Source organism: Dunckerocampus dactyliophorus, chromosome 6 (genome assembly GCF_027744805.1).
Source record: "Dunckerocampus dactyliophorus isolate RoL2022-P2 chromosome 6, RoL_Ddac_1.1, whole genome shotgun sequence".
Lineage (NCBI taxonomy): Eukaryota > Metazoa > Chordata > Actinopteri > Syngnathiformes > Syngnathidae > Dunckerocampus > Dunckerocampus dactyliophorus.
The window spans coordinates 9,031,861-9,051,044 of record NC_072824.1 but is presented as its reverse complement, the minus strand read 5'-3'; the positions used below and the strand labels follow the sequence as shown (position 1 = coordinate 9,051,044).

General features: G+C 38.9%; 1 protein-coding gene across 4 annotated transcripts in view; it reads right to left on the bottom strand.

The window, feature by feature from the left end:
- The window catches only part of inpp4b (inositol polyphosphate-4-phosphatase type II B), a 234,838-nt gene that overhangs the window by 17,611 nt on the left and 198,043 nt on the right, over positions 1–19,184 (bottom strand). For all 4 annotated transcript variants that reach the window (XM_054780107.1, XM_054780106.1, XM_054780108.1 and 1 more), the window contains 3 exons: positions 16,176–16,359; positions 8,164–8,373; positions 6,775–6,919 (listed from right to left, as the gene is read on the bottom strand). In XM_054780107.1, the coding sequence (XP_054636082.1) occupies positions 6,775–6,919; positions 8,164–8,373; positions 16,176–16,359 (539 nt within the window). The remainder of the gene's footprint in view (positions 1–6,774; positions 6,920–8,163; positions 8,374–16,175; positions 16,360–19,184) is intronic.

The following is a 19,184-nucleotide window of genomic DNA, read 5'->3' as shown; positions in this document are numbered from 1 at the left end:
TAATTAAATATATATTTATCCAACTATAATATCAATACAATAATATAACAACAATATAATATCAATAACTATAATATAAAAAAAATTAGGCATGTCCGATATTGGCTTTTTTGCCCATAACCAATATGCCGATATTGTCCAACTCTCAATTTGATTCCGATATCAACCGATAATGATACCAATATGTGTAACATCACATATCTTTTTCTTGAGCAAAATTGTTGTAAAGTAAAAATACTCTTAAACGAGTACAGTTGTTTTGTTGGCTACTCCACTCATCTGTGAGTAGATAATTAATGTATTACATATCTTATATAAGAATACATTTGTGTTTCTTGTGTCTTGATTTGTTATTTTTGGAAATATTAAATTTAGTTTTAGTATTAAGGGGTAAGGGGTAGTGTTTAAAATACATGAATTTGCTTATTATTAGTTTATATACAGACCCTTTCCAAAAAATTAGAATGTCATGGAAAAGTTGTTTAATTTCCATAATTCCATTTAAAAAGTTAAACTTTCATAGATTATAGATTCAGGGCCCACAATTTAAACGATTTCAAGTGTTTGTTTATTTTTACGTAATTTGGGCTTCCAGCTCATAAAACCCACGAAAACAGGAATTCAAAAAATTAGAATACTGTGAGGAAATCACCATTTACTTCTCAGTTTTTGCAGGAAAAAAAAAGAAAGAAATTAGGATCACATCAAATCAATCAAAATATGGTACTTTCAAAACGATATGTCAATCTTCAATACTTGGTTGGGAATCCCTTTGCCTTAATCACTGCCTTAAGCAATCAGCCTGTGGCATTGCCTGGGAGTTATGGAAGCCCACATTTCCTTCATGCTTGCTGTCAGCTCTTCTTTGTTGTTGGGTCTGGTGCCCCTCATTTTCCTCTTGAGAATACCTCATAGATTCTCAATGGGGTTTAGGTCCGGTGAGTTGGCTGGCCAGTCAAGCACTGTGATGGCATGGGCATCAAACCAGGTTTTGGTGCTTCTGGCGGTATGGGCAGGTGCCAGGTCCTGCTGGAAGATGAAATCTGCATCTCCATACAGATCCTCTAAAACATTCTGGTAGACTGTTGCGGTGACCTTGGATTTAAGAAAGCAGAGTTTACCAACACCTGCACCGGACATTGCACCCAAATCATGACGGACTGTGGATATTTCACACTGGACCTCAGGCAGCTTGGGTTCTGTTCCTCACCCGTCTTCCTCCAAACCCTTGGACCTTGATTCCCAAATGAAAGGCACATTTTACTTTCATCGGAAAAGAGGACCTTGGACCACTGACCAACAGTCCAGTCCTTCTCCTTGGCCCAGTGGAGACGCTTCCTACGTTGGCTCAGGTTCAGGTTCAGAAGTGGCTTGACCCGAGGAACCCCACAGTTTTAGCCCATCTCCCGGATGCGTCTGAATATGGTGGTTTTTGAAGCTGTGCCTCCCGCCTCATTCCACTCTTTCTGGATCTCTGCCAGATTCTTGAATCTTCCCTGTTTGATAATCCGCTGAAGCCCACGGTCATCTCTTTTGCTGGTGCATCTTCTCCTGCCACATTTTGCCCTTCCTCTAGACTTTCCATTGATATGCTTGGACACAGCACTCTGTGAACAACCAGCCTCCTTAGCTATGAACTTTTGTGGCTTACCCATCCTATGGAGGGTATCAATGATGGTCTTCTGGCCAGTTGTCATGTCTGCAGTCTTCCCCATATTGAACCGAACTGAGACAATTGAACCAAACTGAAGCTATTTAATGACACCTGGGGAAGCCTGTGCAGGTGATTTGAGGTTAGTAGATGATTAGTGTGTGACACTCAGTTTAAAACATTCATGCCTTGCAAAATTTGGGCTGATTTCTTCACAGTATTCAAATTTTTTGAATTCCTGTTTTCGTGGGTTTAATGAGCTGGAAGCCCAAATTATGTAAAAATAAACAAATAAATACTTGAAATTGTTTAAATTGTGGGCCCTGAATCTATAATCTATGAAAGTTTAACTTTTTGAATGGAATTATGGAAATTAAACAACTTTTCCATGACATTCTAATTTTTTGGAAAGGATATATATATATATATATATATACACTCCTGATGAAAATCTTAAGCCCAGTTGAAAAATTGCTAGAATTAGCATTTTGCACATTTGGATCTTAATGAGGTTTTAAGAAGAGCTACAATATACAAAAACAAGAAGAGGGAGTGAGACAAAAAACACGTTGAAAAAGTCATTTATTGGAAACAAATAAACTGAAATAGGCTGTTTATCAGATGATCCAAAGTTTAAGACCATCGCTCATAAAAGCTCCACCGTTCTTGTTAATCACTTCAAAAATTGCTTTGACCGTGCTTGATGCGAGTGTTTCCAGGAGGCTAGTGGGAACATTGCTCCAAGTGGTGAAGATGGCTTCACCAAGGGCATCAACTGTCTGGAACTGATGTCCATTTTTATAAACTTGCCTTGCCATCCATCCCCAAATGTTCTCTATGGGATTTAAATGAGGGGAACATGCAGGATGGTCCAAAAGAGTGATGTTATTCTCCCTGAAGAAGTCCTTGGTCAAGCGAGCATTGTGAACTGCAGCGTTGTCCTGTTGAAAAACCCAGCTGTTACCACACAGACGAGGGCCCTCAGTCATGAGGGATGCCCGCTGCAACATCTGCATGTAAGCACCCGTCGTTTGACGACCCTGCACCACCTGAAGCTCCAGTGTTCCACTGAATGAAAAAGCACCCCAGACCATGATGGACCCCCCTCCACTGTGCCGGGTAGAAAACATCTCAGGTGGGATCTTCTTGTCATGCCAGTAATGTTGGAAGCCATCTGGACCGTCAAGGTTACATTTTTTCTCATCAGAGAATAAAACCTTTTTCCACCTTTCAATGTCCCATGTTTGATGCTCCCTGGCAAAGTCTAAATGGGCAGTTTTGTGGCGTTGAAGGAGACGAGGTCAGATACCGTCTGATGGTTAGGGTGGTAAGGGTATGGTAAGGGTCTTAATGTGGGTGGAAGACCGCCCTGTGTCTTGATGGACAGCCAATCGGTTCCTCCGGCTCAGGTGTGATTTTTTTGGGTCTACCACTTGACTTTTTTGTTCCATAATGCTCAGGATCTTTCAAAAAATGTAGAATGACTGATTTACTGCTCCCAACCTCAGCAGCAATGGCACGCTGCGAGAGGCCTTGCTTATGTAGCTCCAAATCCGACCACGTTCAAAAAGAGAAAGCTTCTTATCTTTAGCCATCAGGAGGGCATGACAGCATGAATGCATGACAGAAAATGAACATTTTGAGCAGATTTGGGCTTTTATAGCCTGTGGTCTTAAACTTTTGATCAGCTGATAAACAGCCTATTTCAGTTTAATTGTTGTTTCCAATAAATTACTTTTTCAAAATGCTTTTTGTCTCACTCCCCCTTCTTGTTTTTGCATATTGTAGCTCTACTTAAAACCTCATTAAGATCCAAATGTGCAAAATGCAAATTCTAGCAATTTTTCAACTGGTGTTAAGATTTTAATCAGGAGTGTATATGCTGCATATGTGGGTTTGAGAGCAGCACTTTGCTGTACTGTTGTTGTAAATGACTGCTAAGTTACACATTTAGGGCTCATATAGATGTTGATTATTCAGCATTATTCGTAGTTCATGTCTTGTCTGTTGTTACCTACCTATTACGTTGCTGTGCCATGTTTTTTTTTAGGTCTTTCTTTAAAGACATCGTGAGTAACAATTCTATGTGGAACTAACCCCCCCTCGATTTCTATGGAGCTGTTAAGTTCATTGTCAGCTCTGTGTCTGTCTTCCTCACATGCCTGTGAGCGGCACAGTATTAACTACATGATTCAGCAATGTTACAATTTTGCAACGTTGGCGCTGAAAGTTCTATATCGGCTTTCAATGTAGGGAAAAAAACGAGACCGATGTTGGCCGATATCACATTTTTATGCCAATATCAAGCAGATAATTATGGGTGGCCAATATTATCAGATAACTATAAAACATTTGTATTTATTGTATCATGTACATATTTTTTTCATCATGAATCCTTGTTAAATCTGAACAAATTACAAAAATGTTATCAAATACATCAAAAACAAATACAATAAATGCACGCATATTATCTAATATTACATTATTATTATTCACATTGTATTTTATAATGGGTGGGTATATGTTATTTATTTGTGAGATTTTTAAAAAATAAAATACAATAAAGAAAAGTAAAAAGTAAGAATGGAATATTACAATATTATTATCAATTATTACATTTTTATTATACATTGCACTATATTATACATAAAATATACAACATTATTATGGATACATACATTATTATGAATATTAATAACATAAACATGTTTATTGCAATTGCACTATTTAAGTATTTCTTTAAAAAAAAGGAAAAATAAAATATTCCAACATAAAGAACACATTTAGAAATGTATAAATTGTACTATTTTATATTTTTTGTTCTTAAAAAAAAATATATATATTCTAAAATACTACAACATAAAAATGAGGAAATAAATAAAATAATATTTTATAATTTATTTGTGATGAAGAATAAAAAAATACACCAAAATGAAGTAAAAAAATGAAATATCATATGACAGAAAATATATTGATGGATTATGATGATTAAAAAAAATAAAAAAGATCATAAAAATGTGTTTGTATATGTTAGTATAATTGTACTACTGTACTATTTATTTGTTTAAAAAAATAAATATATTATTCACTATAAGAAAATAAAAATAGGGAAATAAATAACTAAATGAAACTAAATAAATAGTATACAAATATATTATTATTATTTCATTCCTCCAAATACATTTATTATGTTAGTTCCCTTTAGAGAAATAGACTTTGTATTGATTTCCTTGCTTTACTACTTTCTAACTTGATGCGCTGGTTTATGGTTATCCCCGCACTGTCCAACAGAGGGCAGCCTTAGCTCACTGAATCAAAACACACTAGCCACTCTGCATTCTGCACAGGTTTTGCCTTGTTTAGTAGAACGACATACACACAGTGAAATTATGTCTTATCACAATCAAAAGAAATGTCAAAATAATTCCATCTGTCGACTATTTAATAGAGTTGCTAGAAACCTCCATTCATTCTTGTGCATAGTGTCATCTTTGCATCCATACAAACATCAACACTTATTCCAAGGAGCTTGAGTGTTAATGTTTGAACTCAGCACAGAGTGGATGAATGCCGTCTTACCTGCCAGCTCACTTGAACACACACGCACACGCACAGACACACACATAGCTCATTGTTGATGTGAGTAGTGTCCAAGGCTGTGCAGCCTGCCAGCTGGCATCAGTGACACACTACACACGAGCTGCAGGATGTGGACTGGAGCCTCACTGGAGGTCTCCATGATAGATAAACACAAGTAATAATTATTTCATAAATAAAATACATTCACAAATAAATATGAATTGCTTTTATAAACACAATTTGCATACAAAAGATAAGTGTTCATAAATCTTTAATCCTTTAAGGCAGGGGTGGGCAAACTTCTTGACTCACGGGCCACATTGACCAGGGGGCCAGACTACCATAAATTCCGGTTTATAAGCCGCTAGTTTTTTCTTAAACTTTGAACCCTGTGGCTTATACAGCGGTGCGGCTAATTTATGGCTAAATTCTAATCTTGTGACATCTCCTTTACTTCAGAACTGCTACTAATTGTTTAAATACTGTGCCACTCACCAGTCTGTGAGGAAACTGTAGCTCTTTTTTTGGCAGGAGCCAATCACAAGCTGTCAATGCACAATGAAATTGTCAACCCACTGGAAATCGCAGGAGGTCATTATATGTACCAGTATAACAATATAACAGTCTGAATCACGGTGTCATCTTACATAGAACACTAAAGTCATCAACAGCAAGTTAACACTAAAAAGTTATACCTGACAAATATATAAACATGTACCAACACAAGTTTAAAATAAAAAAAAAACCCAACTCTTTTCAAGTTTTCCCATAACGCATTGCTCAATTAGGAACTGCAATGACGTCAGCCTCCCTCTGAGCTCTGGGCTCCACTGGCTTCCTCTGGTGGACAGCGGCAGCACTGCAGCGCCATCTACCATTTTCTATGCTGCTTGTCCTCCAATGAAATGCTTTGCTCAGGCAAAATGCATTATGGAAAAACTTTAAAATGTTCCCCCCCATTTTAAAACTCGTATTGGTACATGTTTGTATAGTTATTAGGTATACCTTTTGAGTGTTACTGTGTGAGTCAGATTGTTATACTGAGTAATGACCTCCTGCAATTTGACAAGCTCGTTGCGGCCTACACACCGGAATTTACAGTATATTTTTGCTACACACCCACTATTTTACATCGATATTTGTAACAGTCCACCTTGAGTTATTTGTCTTATTTTATCTGTAAAAAAGTCATACAATCTGCTATGTATGTGTGTGTGCATGCCTTTTTTCAGGAGCACTTTAAACATTAGGACACATCAAATAACAAAACTGAATTAACATTTTTTTTACCGAATAAGACACCCGGAATGTACATGAATAAAGACTGTGTGATATACAATATGAACGATGAATGTCTCAGATTGACTCCACTACTTGCAAGTTATGTACCAGCTTTATGTTAAAAGTTGATATTAAATACTTTGGAAGCATCTGGCCTGCCGGACCCCACCCCTGCTTTAAGGACAATAAAAATGCTTTAAAGACAATAAAGAACCCAAACCGGAATTAAATTGTGATTCAAATGAAAAGACACATTTCCTTACCAGGGTTGTGTGAGGTGATGACATCAGCCAGCTGTTGCTCTGTGACGCGTTCCTGCTTGTTGTTGTGGTCGTCTTCCTCGGCCAGCTTGTCCACCATGGCGATTACACAGTTGAGACATTTGGCCACGCTGGCCCAAACTCTGTCCTGAAAGAGTCCAACATGGACATCAGATTCATCCATGCTGGCGACATGAACTCACACGAACTAATAACGAGAACAAAAACACTTTTCACTTTTCAGGCTTAAGTGGATTACGATGGTAAGGATAACAAAGCTACACATTCTGTGAATTCTCCATGACTTCCCTTGAAAGACTCATAAAAAAGTGTTTCCACTCTTCTGGAAAGATGAATTTAGTTGTTTTGCTTCTTCAAAATGTTTTTTTTACTGTCGGGGTGAGCCAGATGTGCAAGAAAACATGTTTAGAAATATCAGATCTTACAAAGAAACACAGTTTGTGGCCACATTTGGTACAGCTGCTCGTTTTTGATTGACGTTACAATGCAAATGCTCCCAAAAAGAAAATCATATTCTGCAGATTACAAGCGGCAAGTAGTGAAATATGCAGCCGAAAACGGTAATCGAGCAGCAGACAGAAAGTTTGGAGTGAACGAGAAACTTGTTGGAGCCTGGCGAAAAGCGGAGGATACTCTAACTGCAATGATGGCAACAAAGCTAATCACGGGCTAAAAGCTAGCTGGCCACAGCTAACGGAGCAAGCAAAATGGGTGCTTGAACAACGTGCTGCCAGGAGAGGCTTGTCAACAGTGACGCCTCCCCGCACAGGTAGCTGCCAAGGCGATGAATATAGATGACTTTGCGGGTTGTTTAGGCTATAGTTATGTGAATAACTATGTTACGTTAACATACCGCCTATTTACGTTAGGTTAACAGATGCTTATTTAGCATGTTGTTCTCCATTTATAGTATTGTTATTCCTATAACTTGCCTGTCAAGATGAAATGTCTATTCTTGGTCTCTGATTTTATCAAATAAATTTCCCCCAAAAATGCGACATATAGTCCAGTGTGACTATATGTTTGTTTCCTCTTCATCGTGTGTTTTTGGCTTGTGCGACTTATACTCAGGAGCGACATAGTCCAGAAAATACGGTATATATTCCATTTTTTTTTTTTTAAATACATTTTTAATTATATTTTTTATGTTATAATTTTTTAAATTTTTTTTTTATTAAATTACAATTTATTATATAAAAGTATATTTTAGAAGATTTTCATAAAATCTAAGCTAAGCTAAAAATAACAGAAGATTAAAAATAAGATGAATTTTCTAGTCACTAGGTCTGTGCGCTGTCAAAAGATGCAATTTTCATACAAAACTCTATTTTTATGTGTTTACGTTTAAAAGCAAAAGCAAAAGACACTTGCCCATTCCTCCTCGTCGTACTCCTTGTGATGCGGGATGGAGTCGTCTACATTGTTACACACCGTCGTCTTATCAGTGGGCGTCTGGACGGGGCTTTGATCGTGTTGCGTCGTCTTCTGGTTCTTGGACACGTATCCTGGCTGGGCGGCGTGCAGCGCCAGCAGAGCGCACTTGACCAGCTCATCCTTGAGCGTGTGGACAAATTGCTCCGTCTGTAGCGAAAGACAAACGGCGGGACGTGATTGCAAATAAAAAGGCAGCGAAGGAGGAAGCACAAGCGACAGAGTGAGATGGAGGGAGAGCCTTTAAAAAGAGAAGATGTTCTCCCTCCGGTGGGACCGACAACAAACAATTCAATTACTCCGACAGGCTGGCGCAGCTCCGCAGGCCAACATCCAGCCAAGAAGACGCCTCGGCTCACTGCTGCCCCTCAGAGTGAAAGCGATAAGAGCTCTCCAGAGCCAGGGGGTCAAGCAAGGTTATTATACTGCAATATTTCACAAAAACACCTCATTTTAATGTTGCTATCTGGAGCTGTGGACAAGCTGGTCCAACAGAGACACACTTTATTCAGCCTCTGACACTTTTCCATTGGCAAAAGCAGGACCTAGAAGGTACTATTTCCAGTACCTTCTCAGTGGGTGACATAAAACAATGCTGCTTTGATTTGCTGTTATTACATTGGACATAAATAAACCTCAATACTACATGTGGGCGGATCGATCCAAATATCGATGATATCGATACCAGGGTAGTACCACTATTGGAGTGATACCAGCATGAGACTGATATTTCATCTAAACGCTATGTTTATTTGAGTGTATAAAGCTGGTCCACAATTTCAAGACCAGGACAAAAACCACACTGCTCCCCCTGAATCCAAGGTCCAACTAGCCTGTCGACCCTCCTTTCCAGAACCCCGGGTAGATTTTACCAGGAAGGCTGTGGGAGGGTGTGATCTTTTAGAACACACCTTCCTTAAAAAGGGGAACTACTCAATCCACAGACACCGCCCCCGATGTCCACACAATGCTACAGAGTCACGTCAACCAAGACCATCAAAGACCTTGAGGAGCTCCAAGCGGATCTCATCCGCCCCCTGGGCCCTGCCACCAAGGAGCTTCATGACCACCACGGCAACCTGAGCCCACCATAGAGTCCTCAGGCACTGCTTCCTCTTTGCAAGATGTGTCGCTTGGATCGAGGAGGTCTTTGAAATATTCCTACCACCAGTCCACAACATATGGAGCTGAGGTCAGCAGCATACCATTCCAACCACAGATGGTGTGTCCCCCTCCTGAGACGGTGCATGGTGGTCCAGAATCTCTTCAGAAGTCATTCTCCATGATTCCTCCCGCCTCTCAGTGTTTGCCTTGGCGACTGCCAAAACTGCACACTGCTTGTCATGCCGGTAGCTGCCTGACAGGACTACTTCTTCAGCTTAACTCTTTCAATACCAAAGACGTATTTATACGTTGCTATAATTCCGAGCGGCCAATCCCAACAATGTATTCATACGTCTTTTACGTATAAGAGGTGATGATGCAACTCTGCACTAACACATTAACATTTTAGAGCACTTTTAAGCCATAACAACGTGGCACAAGTGCATTTGATAAGAGCACAGCAGGGATCATTTCAATGGAAGAATCACACAAGACAGCAAGGAGGAAGTGAGAGAGTGTAGCGTGCAGATGGTTACGCATTGTAGGGAAATTTTAACGCATGCACACGCGTGCACACGCACACACACACACACACACGCGTGCATAAATAGTTCAGTTCCAAATGTGAAAATTGTAAATAGTTCACGGTGTTATACTTTTTTTGTTACTTATTTTGATGTGTAACAACTCTTTTTTGTGTTTTTTATGTTGGCATAGTTGTTGAGATATTTCAGCTTTCAAAAAAGCAAAAAATATTTGTGTCACAGTCAAAGTTATGCTTGAAATGTATCTTTTCACAAAAAGCTGTTTTTCTCCCTTTTCTAGTTGGGAACTGATATTTTCATGAAACTTACTTACTTTCTACTGCTGATTACTAAAGAACAGGACAAGGTGGAAACAATTATTTTTTTTCTTATGAAAGACGTGAGTCTCATTTTTCTTTTGGTAGGTGTTCATATAGCCATAGAACAAAATATTCTGTGGGCCTTGAAAGATCAGTCAAAATTTCTAAAATGGCCGATACTGAAGGGGTTGTCTTTTGAAAAATAGCTGGAATTGAATGAGTTAACCAACAGGTTTTGGGATTACTGCCACGACAGGAACACCTTACGGCTCCAGCTCCAGTCGTCCACCTCGCTAATGGAGACATAGAACATGACCTGTTCTGACTCAATGTTCGGTGCTTCCCTTGGAACATGGTTGAAGCTCTCGCGGAGGTGGGAGTTGAAACTCCTTCTGACAGGAGACTCTGCCAGACGTTCCCAGCAGAACCTCACAATGTGTATGGGCCTGCCAGATCTGGCTGGCGTCCTCCCCCAAACTCACCAGCCAACTCACCACCAGGTGGTGATCGGTTGATAACTTCGCCCCTCTCTTCACCTGAGTGAAGACATGTGACGACACCACCACAAAGTCGATAACCAAACTTCATTCCAGGATGCCCTGGTGCCAAGAGGACATGTGGACACCCTTATGCTTGAACATGGTGTCTGTTGAGGACAATCTGTGACAAGCACAGAAGTCCAACAACATAACACTTGGTTCAAAGCGCTTGCGTTCAGATCAGGTGGACCATTGCTCCCAATCATGCCTCACCACCTCTCAGTGTCCAGTCTCCAGTACTCCCTGTTGGAATCCAAAATGGGGGAGACAAGGACCTTCTTTCTCCTCTCTTTTTGTTTTGCATTAGTGTGCGTTGCTTCGACTGCTGCATTCGATTCAGACAACACTTTTGTTCTCGCTTCACTTGAATGCAGCGCCACACACTCTGGCACGATATGAACACGTTTCACAGCGCTGCAGGATTTTTGCGCTGAAAGTGAAACATTCCATGTGTGTTCTCTAGAGTGAAGAAGCGCTTAAACTGCGGCTTCTCTGCTTTTTACACATCACAAATATCCACAAACGCCCTTGGAGACGCTTTTCTATTCAGTCAACCTGCAACCGATTTTCACTGAGTGCAGCGCAGGAGTTAGAAAATGCTTCTGTGGACTCCCAGTGGTGAGAAACAAAGAAAAAAAGTCAAATAAAAACAGCTCATTTCAACACACTTTGGAGGCTGAATGCATAAAGTCGCTGACTATTGTGTGCACAACGTCTATATGAGCCAACATAGGCGCACACTTTTTGTCCTCCACATCATTTTTATGAGAAAAAAATTTGACATCTAATAAGACTTTTGCCCTTTTTTTCCAAGAATGACGGCAACTTAAAGAGCTCTCACAGGAAAACTAACGACAAAGCAAAAGGTGGTGCAAATAAAAGAAAGGGCCATTAAATAAACAGCCAGCCAGATTAAAAGTTAAAAAGATGCTTGGTATTTAGAGAGAGGTTTTAGAACTCCACAGTGGTTGTGTACTCTAAGTCAGAGCAGCACAGAACAGAACAAACTATGATTCCTTGAATATGCCTTGTACAAGAAGGGCCAACGTCTCACCTATTGAGGACAATGAGGTCATTCGGTGTGTGCAGGTCACTCCTACAATACACACCTTCTATGATACTGTGGTGGCTTCTGTGCTGGGGTGGGGGCAGCACCTCCTCGGCTGCCCACTGGACAGCTGAGGAGATGGCTGGCAGATGGATACTGGCAAATACCCACCCATCCATCCAAATCCATAATGGACAATCACTCTACCTGGGCAGCTCCTTCAGCAACAGACTGCTACAGCCACAGTGCAGGAAGGAGCACCACCACAGGTCATTTCTCCCCACAGCCATAAAACTTTATAACACACAATTTTAAATGCTGTATAGTGTAATCTTTTTTTCTGGTGTGCAATATGTGTTATTATAGTGTTATTATTTATTATTTTTCTACTTTTTTGTCTTCCTTTTTTAACTTTCATTCCATTTTTATTTTAGTCATGTTTATTTTTGTCCTGTTTTTACAGTACAGGATGGCGATTTTTTACTGCAACCGTCCATCTTATATGATTAGAATAACCTCCTATTTTTACAGGAAAAAATACATACAAATGCAATATTGCAAGACTAAATTTAGGATTTTCTTTTGGTAAAAAAGTCATAATATTATGAGAATAAAGTTCTATTTTTAACAGTACAAGTCACAAAAAAATTGTAATTGGGGAGGCAACGGGGGGACAATCACTTTTTCCACATAGGACCATGCAGCTTTGGATTGTTTTTGTCTGTTAATAATAAAACATAAGATTTAAAAACTGCATTTTGTGTTCAGTTGTGTTGTCATTGACTAATATTGAAATTTGTTTGATGGTCTGAAACATTTAAGTGTGACAAACATGCAAAATATAAAAGAAATCAGGAAGGAAGGGAACAAACACTTTTTCACAAAACTGTATACTGTATATATATATATATATATATATATATATATGTATATATTGCTCAAAAAATTAAGGGAACACATCAAAAACACATCAGATCTAAACTGGGGGAAAATGATCTTGAATATCTTTCCTGATAATAAGTGGGTGATGTATTAGTAACAAAATGATGCCACATAATTTGATAGAAATGAAAATGATCACCCTATAGAGGGGGAAATCAAAGACACCCCAAAAATGAAAGTGAAAAAATTATGCAGCACACTGGTCCATTTGGCTAAAATGTCATTGTAGCAACTCAAAATGATTCATTTTCAAGATTCAAGAGAGTTTTATTGTCATGTGCATGGTAAAACAGCAGTTATACCATGCAATGAAAATCTTATTCTGTTCATTCTCCCAAGAAAAGAAAGAAAACACAAGAAAGAATAAGAACATAAGAAACATAAACACATAAACATATATACCAATAAATTAAGCAACAACAACAGAAGAGACATTAATACAAGTAAATAATACAAATACATTTTGTTACTAACACATCACCCACTTATTATCAGGAAAGATATTCAAGATCATTTTTCCCCCCAGTTTAGATCTGATGTGTTTTCAAAGTGCTCCCTTAATTATATATGTCCCACGACACTAAAGAGGAGAAGCGGTATAGAAAGCGGTATAGAAAATTCTATACCGCTTAAAGCCATTACGGTCGCGGGGGTATGCTGGAGTCTATCCCAGCTGACTTCGGGCGACAAGCGGGGTACACCCTGGACTGGTCGCCAGCCAATCGCAGGGCACATATAAACAAACAACCATTCACACTCACATTCATACCTATGGACAATTTAGAGTCTCCAATTAACCTAACATGCATGTTTTTGGATGTGGGAGGAAGCCGGAGTACCCGGAGAAAACCCACACGCACACACGGGGAGAACATGCAAACTCCACACAGAAATGGCCAAGGGAGAATGGTACCCAGGTCTTCCAGATCTCCAGGCTGTTACTGTGGCCAACGTGCTAACCACTAGACCACCGTGTGGCCCATACTGTACATATATCTATATATATATATCTATATATATATATATATATATATATATATATATATAGACTCACATACTGTAAGTCAAATTTGCGATATTATGAAAATAAAATATTTTTTTTATGAGGAAAAACATAAAATTGTAAAATTATAAGAATACATGTGTTGTTTTTGGTTATTAGAAAGTCCAAATATTGTGAAAATAAATTTGTGTGAACAACAAAATTGTAGTAAAATTACCAAAATAAAGTTTTTACAACAAGCAACTCATAATAATCCAAAAATTTGGTGTAAAGACAAAAACATAGTAATATTCAAATTTTTGTAGTAATATTCTAAAAAGTATTTTTTGAACAAGAAACTTGTAATAGACTGTAATTATGAGAATGAAGAACAGTTTAAAAAAAAAAGTGGTAATATTATAGCACAAAGACTTCTTTTCATCGTAATTTTTAAGATTTTATGCTATGATAACATAAAAGTTGTATCTTTTCAAGAAAAGTTGCAATAATATGAAAATTAATAAAATTCATTTGTTATGAGAAATAAAATCTAAGGCTCTGAGAACAAATTATTATAATTATGTTTTGTACAACATATCATATTGCGAGAATAAATGTAATTATACATAAATCCTGCATAAGATTATGAAATTAAAGCCATAATATTGCAAGAAAGATAAAATGCAGACTTGAATAAAAATGAAGATGTTTTTATTCTCTTGATGTTGTTCTAGTAATATTATATTGTTTCTTGGCAGTGGCATTAATCCTACTTTGCATGAACGCAAGCAGCTTGTTTTCCGCCATGTTTGTATCATTATTCAACATTTTGTTATTTCAAGCTACAATGAATACATTGAAAAGCATGGAAGAGTCATTTCATTTAAACGTTAATTGCCCGCTCAGCATAATCCCACATACACACATACGCGCACACACACAAACACGCACATGCGCGCGCACACACGCGCACCCACACATCAACGCACAACTTTAGATTCCAATCAGAGAGTCCTTGGCCCCAAGCGTCCAGGGGTGGACGTCTCCTTGGCATGTGTGTAATCAGGGATGAGAGGAAGCGCTGCCACAGCGAATGTAGCAATTAAAGTCAGCTGATTGGCTTCAGCGGCCAAAACAATGTCTTACACAACAGATTGCAGTCTGACAGCAGCAGCTGTAATTCATTAATTACGCTGATAAAAAAGATGGCAGCTCCGCCAAGCAAAGCCATGCTGCTGCTAACTGTTAATTACGTGTCCTGTAAGCCCGCTTCTCGCGATCAGCCATGACCCCTTTGGGCCTTTCAAGCAACAGTCACACTTTTTAAAAAATTCATTCATATCACCCCTGTCTTCTACTGCTACTACAACGTATTTCTTACAATAGTTCCACTTTATTCTCCCAAAATGCTAACTTTTTATGATCACATTATTGCTTTGTTCATATTCCAAATGTTTCTTTTTTCAAATTTTTCAACTTATTATTCTTACAACTTTATTCTCATGAATGTGCAAAATGACGACTTTTTGGACACAAAATGAGCATTTTTTTTTCTTACAGCATTCTCATTCTCATGTCATTTGACATTTTTTCTCCCCAGATCACGACTTTTTTGTCTCACTGCATTACAAAGTTTCTTGCAAAATGACACATTTTTGGATGCAAAATGAGCGCTTTTTTCTTACAGCATTCCAAATATTTGTCATGAAACTACATTTTTTTTCTCATAGTATTATGACTTTTTCTCATCAAGAGGCAACTTTTCATAAAACTAGGTTTTTTTCTCAGAGCATCATGACTTTCTCACAAAATTACAACATTTTTGAAGCAAAATTTAAGTTTTTTTCTGACAGCATTATGACTTTATTCTCCTTTTTTTACGACTTTATTCTCATTAAATGACAACGTTCTCATAAAACACTTTCTTTCTCATTGCATCACATCTTTTTCTTGCAAAACGAGCAAAGTGACGCATTTGACGCATTTTTTTTTTACAGCATTACAACTTTATTCTCATGAAGTTACGACATAGCATGATGACTTGATGACTCCGAAAATCATGACTTTTATCTCATTGCATTACAATGTTTCTTGCACAATGACACCAAAATGAGCGCTTGTTTCTTACAGCATTACAATTATTTCTCATGAAACTAAAAAAATTTTTTCTCATAGCATTACGAGTTTTTCTCACAAAATTGAGCCTTTTTTTAAAACGCTAAATTAATACTTTATAGCACTTTATTCTCATTAAGTTACGACTTCTTTCACACAGCATGACTGTGTTACGACTTTTTTCACATAACATGCCAACTTTTTTTCCAAGCATGATGACTGAATGCTCAGATATGTTTAACTTTTTTAGCATTAACATACTTTGTCTTATAATATAACGACAATCAAAGCAGGAAAACTCTGGCGTTGTCTCTTGTTATCAAAGATCAGGTAAATCTTTGTTTTACACTTGTATGACAGTTAATGTTGCTTGCTCACCTTGTCAGAGAGGTTTTTGAGCGCCTCCCTGAGTCCAGGCGATGAGCGCTCCTGAGCAGCTTGTAGGAGTTGGTCTGCTAAGTTTGTGATGAGCGGCTGCAGGAGGCTGACGCTGCTCAGAACCTCCTGAGCTTTGGCCGTGTGCTCTGGGGAGTAGTAGATACACTGGTATGCGGTGCTGAAGCTGCAGACATTGACAGAGGAGACAAGAATACATCTTGTTAGCAACAGCAATGTCGTCTCAGAAGAATTTAGTACAAAATTGTGCAAAACATTTAAAGGTCACTCGCTGAAACATTTGAAACAAGGCAAGGCAAGGCAAGGCACAGCACTCCCTAGGTTTCTAAGAGCCCAACATGGTTCATGTGGCTCTTACACCTAGGTTCCCAAAGTGGGGTACGCGTACCACCAGGGTTACGCCAACTGTCATAGGGGGTACATGAATAAAAAACAATTAGCACTGAACACTCACAATTACGAGTGCACCTGAATGCCTCTTAACACAGAGCACACACTCATAGAAGAAAGAAGGAAGGAGACAATGAAGTTCTTCATTGCTGTGTGAGTTATATGAATAAGTAAGTAAGTTTGATGATTATGGTGTGTATTAAGAATATTTAATTTTAAAGGTTTGATTTATATTGATGTTGCAATCCCCGCACTGTGAAAACCTGTCAATGCATGTGCGTGCCAGGATGAGAGAGTGGGGATTCCCCTAAAAATAAAGTTTTAGCGCTGCTTGTATGTATTTTTGCACTTTGGATACTGTTTTGTCATGTTTGTTTTACTTTCTCTTTGAATTTGTTATCAAATTAATATGCAGATTTAAATCACAGCGATTGCAGGTGTGGACAAAAGTGAAGCTCAAATTAATCCCATTGAAACGGAAGGACCCCAACTTCTGGCTGAAATAAAAGATGTGTAGGATGAATACTTAGATACTTTATTTATCTCCAAGAGAAATTCACATCTTATCCATTTATCAGTGCTCATGATCAAAATTTGACCTTGCACAATACACATTTCTGAACCAGAATTACTTACTTACTATAAAACGAATTAACCAATTATTCATGTTTAATATTTCAATTTAATGAAAATTTAAAATGGTTTATGTTTTTTAAGTGTGCAGAAGTAGGGGTAAATGGTTTCAAGTCAAATGTCTGAAGGGGTACACGACTGTGAAAAGTTTGGGAACCACTGCTCTAACATGTCAGAGATATCCTTGGCTCAAGACCTTGTAAAGACTTGGACACAAGCAGAGCTGTTTTAAAGTCCATTCTCTGAGCAACAGGAAGCCAGTGCAGCGACCCGAGTACTGGACTAACATGGTCATATTTCCTGGTTCTAGTCAGGACTCGAGCAGCAGCATTCTGGATGTGTTTTTTCGGTGTAAAAAGCTGCTGATGTTATTGATTTAATGTGGGTGTTAAAGTTCAGATCTGAGTCCATTATTACCCCTACATTTCTAACCTGATGATTAGGTTTTCGAGAAAGCGTCTCAAGGTGGCTAATAACACTTTCTCTTTCTTTCTGTGGGCCACAGACAATGATTTCAGTTTTGTCGGATTTTAACTGGAGAAAGTTGTTTTGCATCCACACACTGACCTGTTTTATGCAGTGACAAAGTAAATCTGCAGGACCATGTTCACCTGCCGTCAGTGACACGTAGATCTGAGTGTCGTCTGCATAGTAGTGGTAGGACACATTGCATAGGACTTGAACCAATTTAGAGCAGTACCAGAGATTCCCACCAAACATAACACAAAACATAACATAACACAACTCAACAAAACATATCATAACATAACATAAAACATAACACATAAAACTTGACACATAAGACATAACAACATAACGTAACGTAAAGCAACGCAACACAACACAACATAACGTAACATTTCTGTGTTGCTGTCCAAATGCAGCCATTGACTTCCAAACCCTCTGTAGCATTTTGTTCAGGCCGCTCAGCTGTCAAGTTAGTCCCCGACGTCATCCCATGTGTTGCTTTATGAATATTTAAATCCTTCCCTTACTTCCAGGAGGGAAGCCATTTCATCTTAGACCCGCCCTCCCCAGCAATAAGAAAACACCTCTTGTCACTCTGTAAATCTGGAGGGGGAAACCACTCCAGTGAGAACACTCTCCCGGGGTTAATGTAATGACTTAGAATGAGTTTGAGCTGACTTCCTGCCATCCTTTCACGAACGAGGCAGCCATTTGTAAAGCTTGCAGCAAATTTAAAGTCAGTGCTGCACATCGTCGATGTAGGCCAGGCCCTACAGTCATTTCCTATGACTTCATTGACGGCAGTGAGAGATTCTCTGCATGCAAGGGTCCTTCAAAGTCTGGCCCGCAGGCCACTGGTGGTCCACAAGAAACCCTGAGTGGTGAATTGAATTTTTTAACACGGCCTCAAATTCTTTCTTTCTGTTCTTTTCCGTGTGGAAGTGGTATATTTTTGGCTTCTTACTTTGTCCTTCTTCCCCACTCCGTTTGAAACTCATAAGTTTAGAATAAACAAACTGGAGGCTAACTAGTTAGACTGTACAGTCGTCCACGGTTAATTGGCTCCACAACCATTTCTTCAAAGTAGGATTCAAAATTAATACATTGAATATTTTCATAGTTAGAGTGTAGAAAATCTGTTTATGAATTTGTAATTTTTTTACCATTATTAGAGCTCTGTATACATACAGTATACATTGCCGAAATAAGAGCGCAGGACAGGAAGCACTCGCTCCTGTCCTGCGAAACATGACCCCCCCCATGGAACGGATGCCAGACGTTCAGCAAGTCCACCAATTCCAGGGTGGGTGGAGGGAGGATCGGCAGAGGAGGGCCGGGCTTGCACGCCCCCCAGCACCGGACAAACGGCGAAGCCGGAACGGCATCCCCACCGCCAGCGAGAAGGTGTCAGGTGGCGATGCTGAGTCGCATGACGGTGCAGCCGGCAAAAGTGGCAGACAAGGAAACTCCAAGGGAGACGGATGGAGCTGCCTTCAAAAA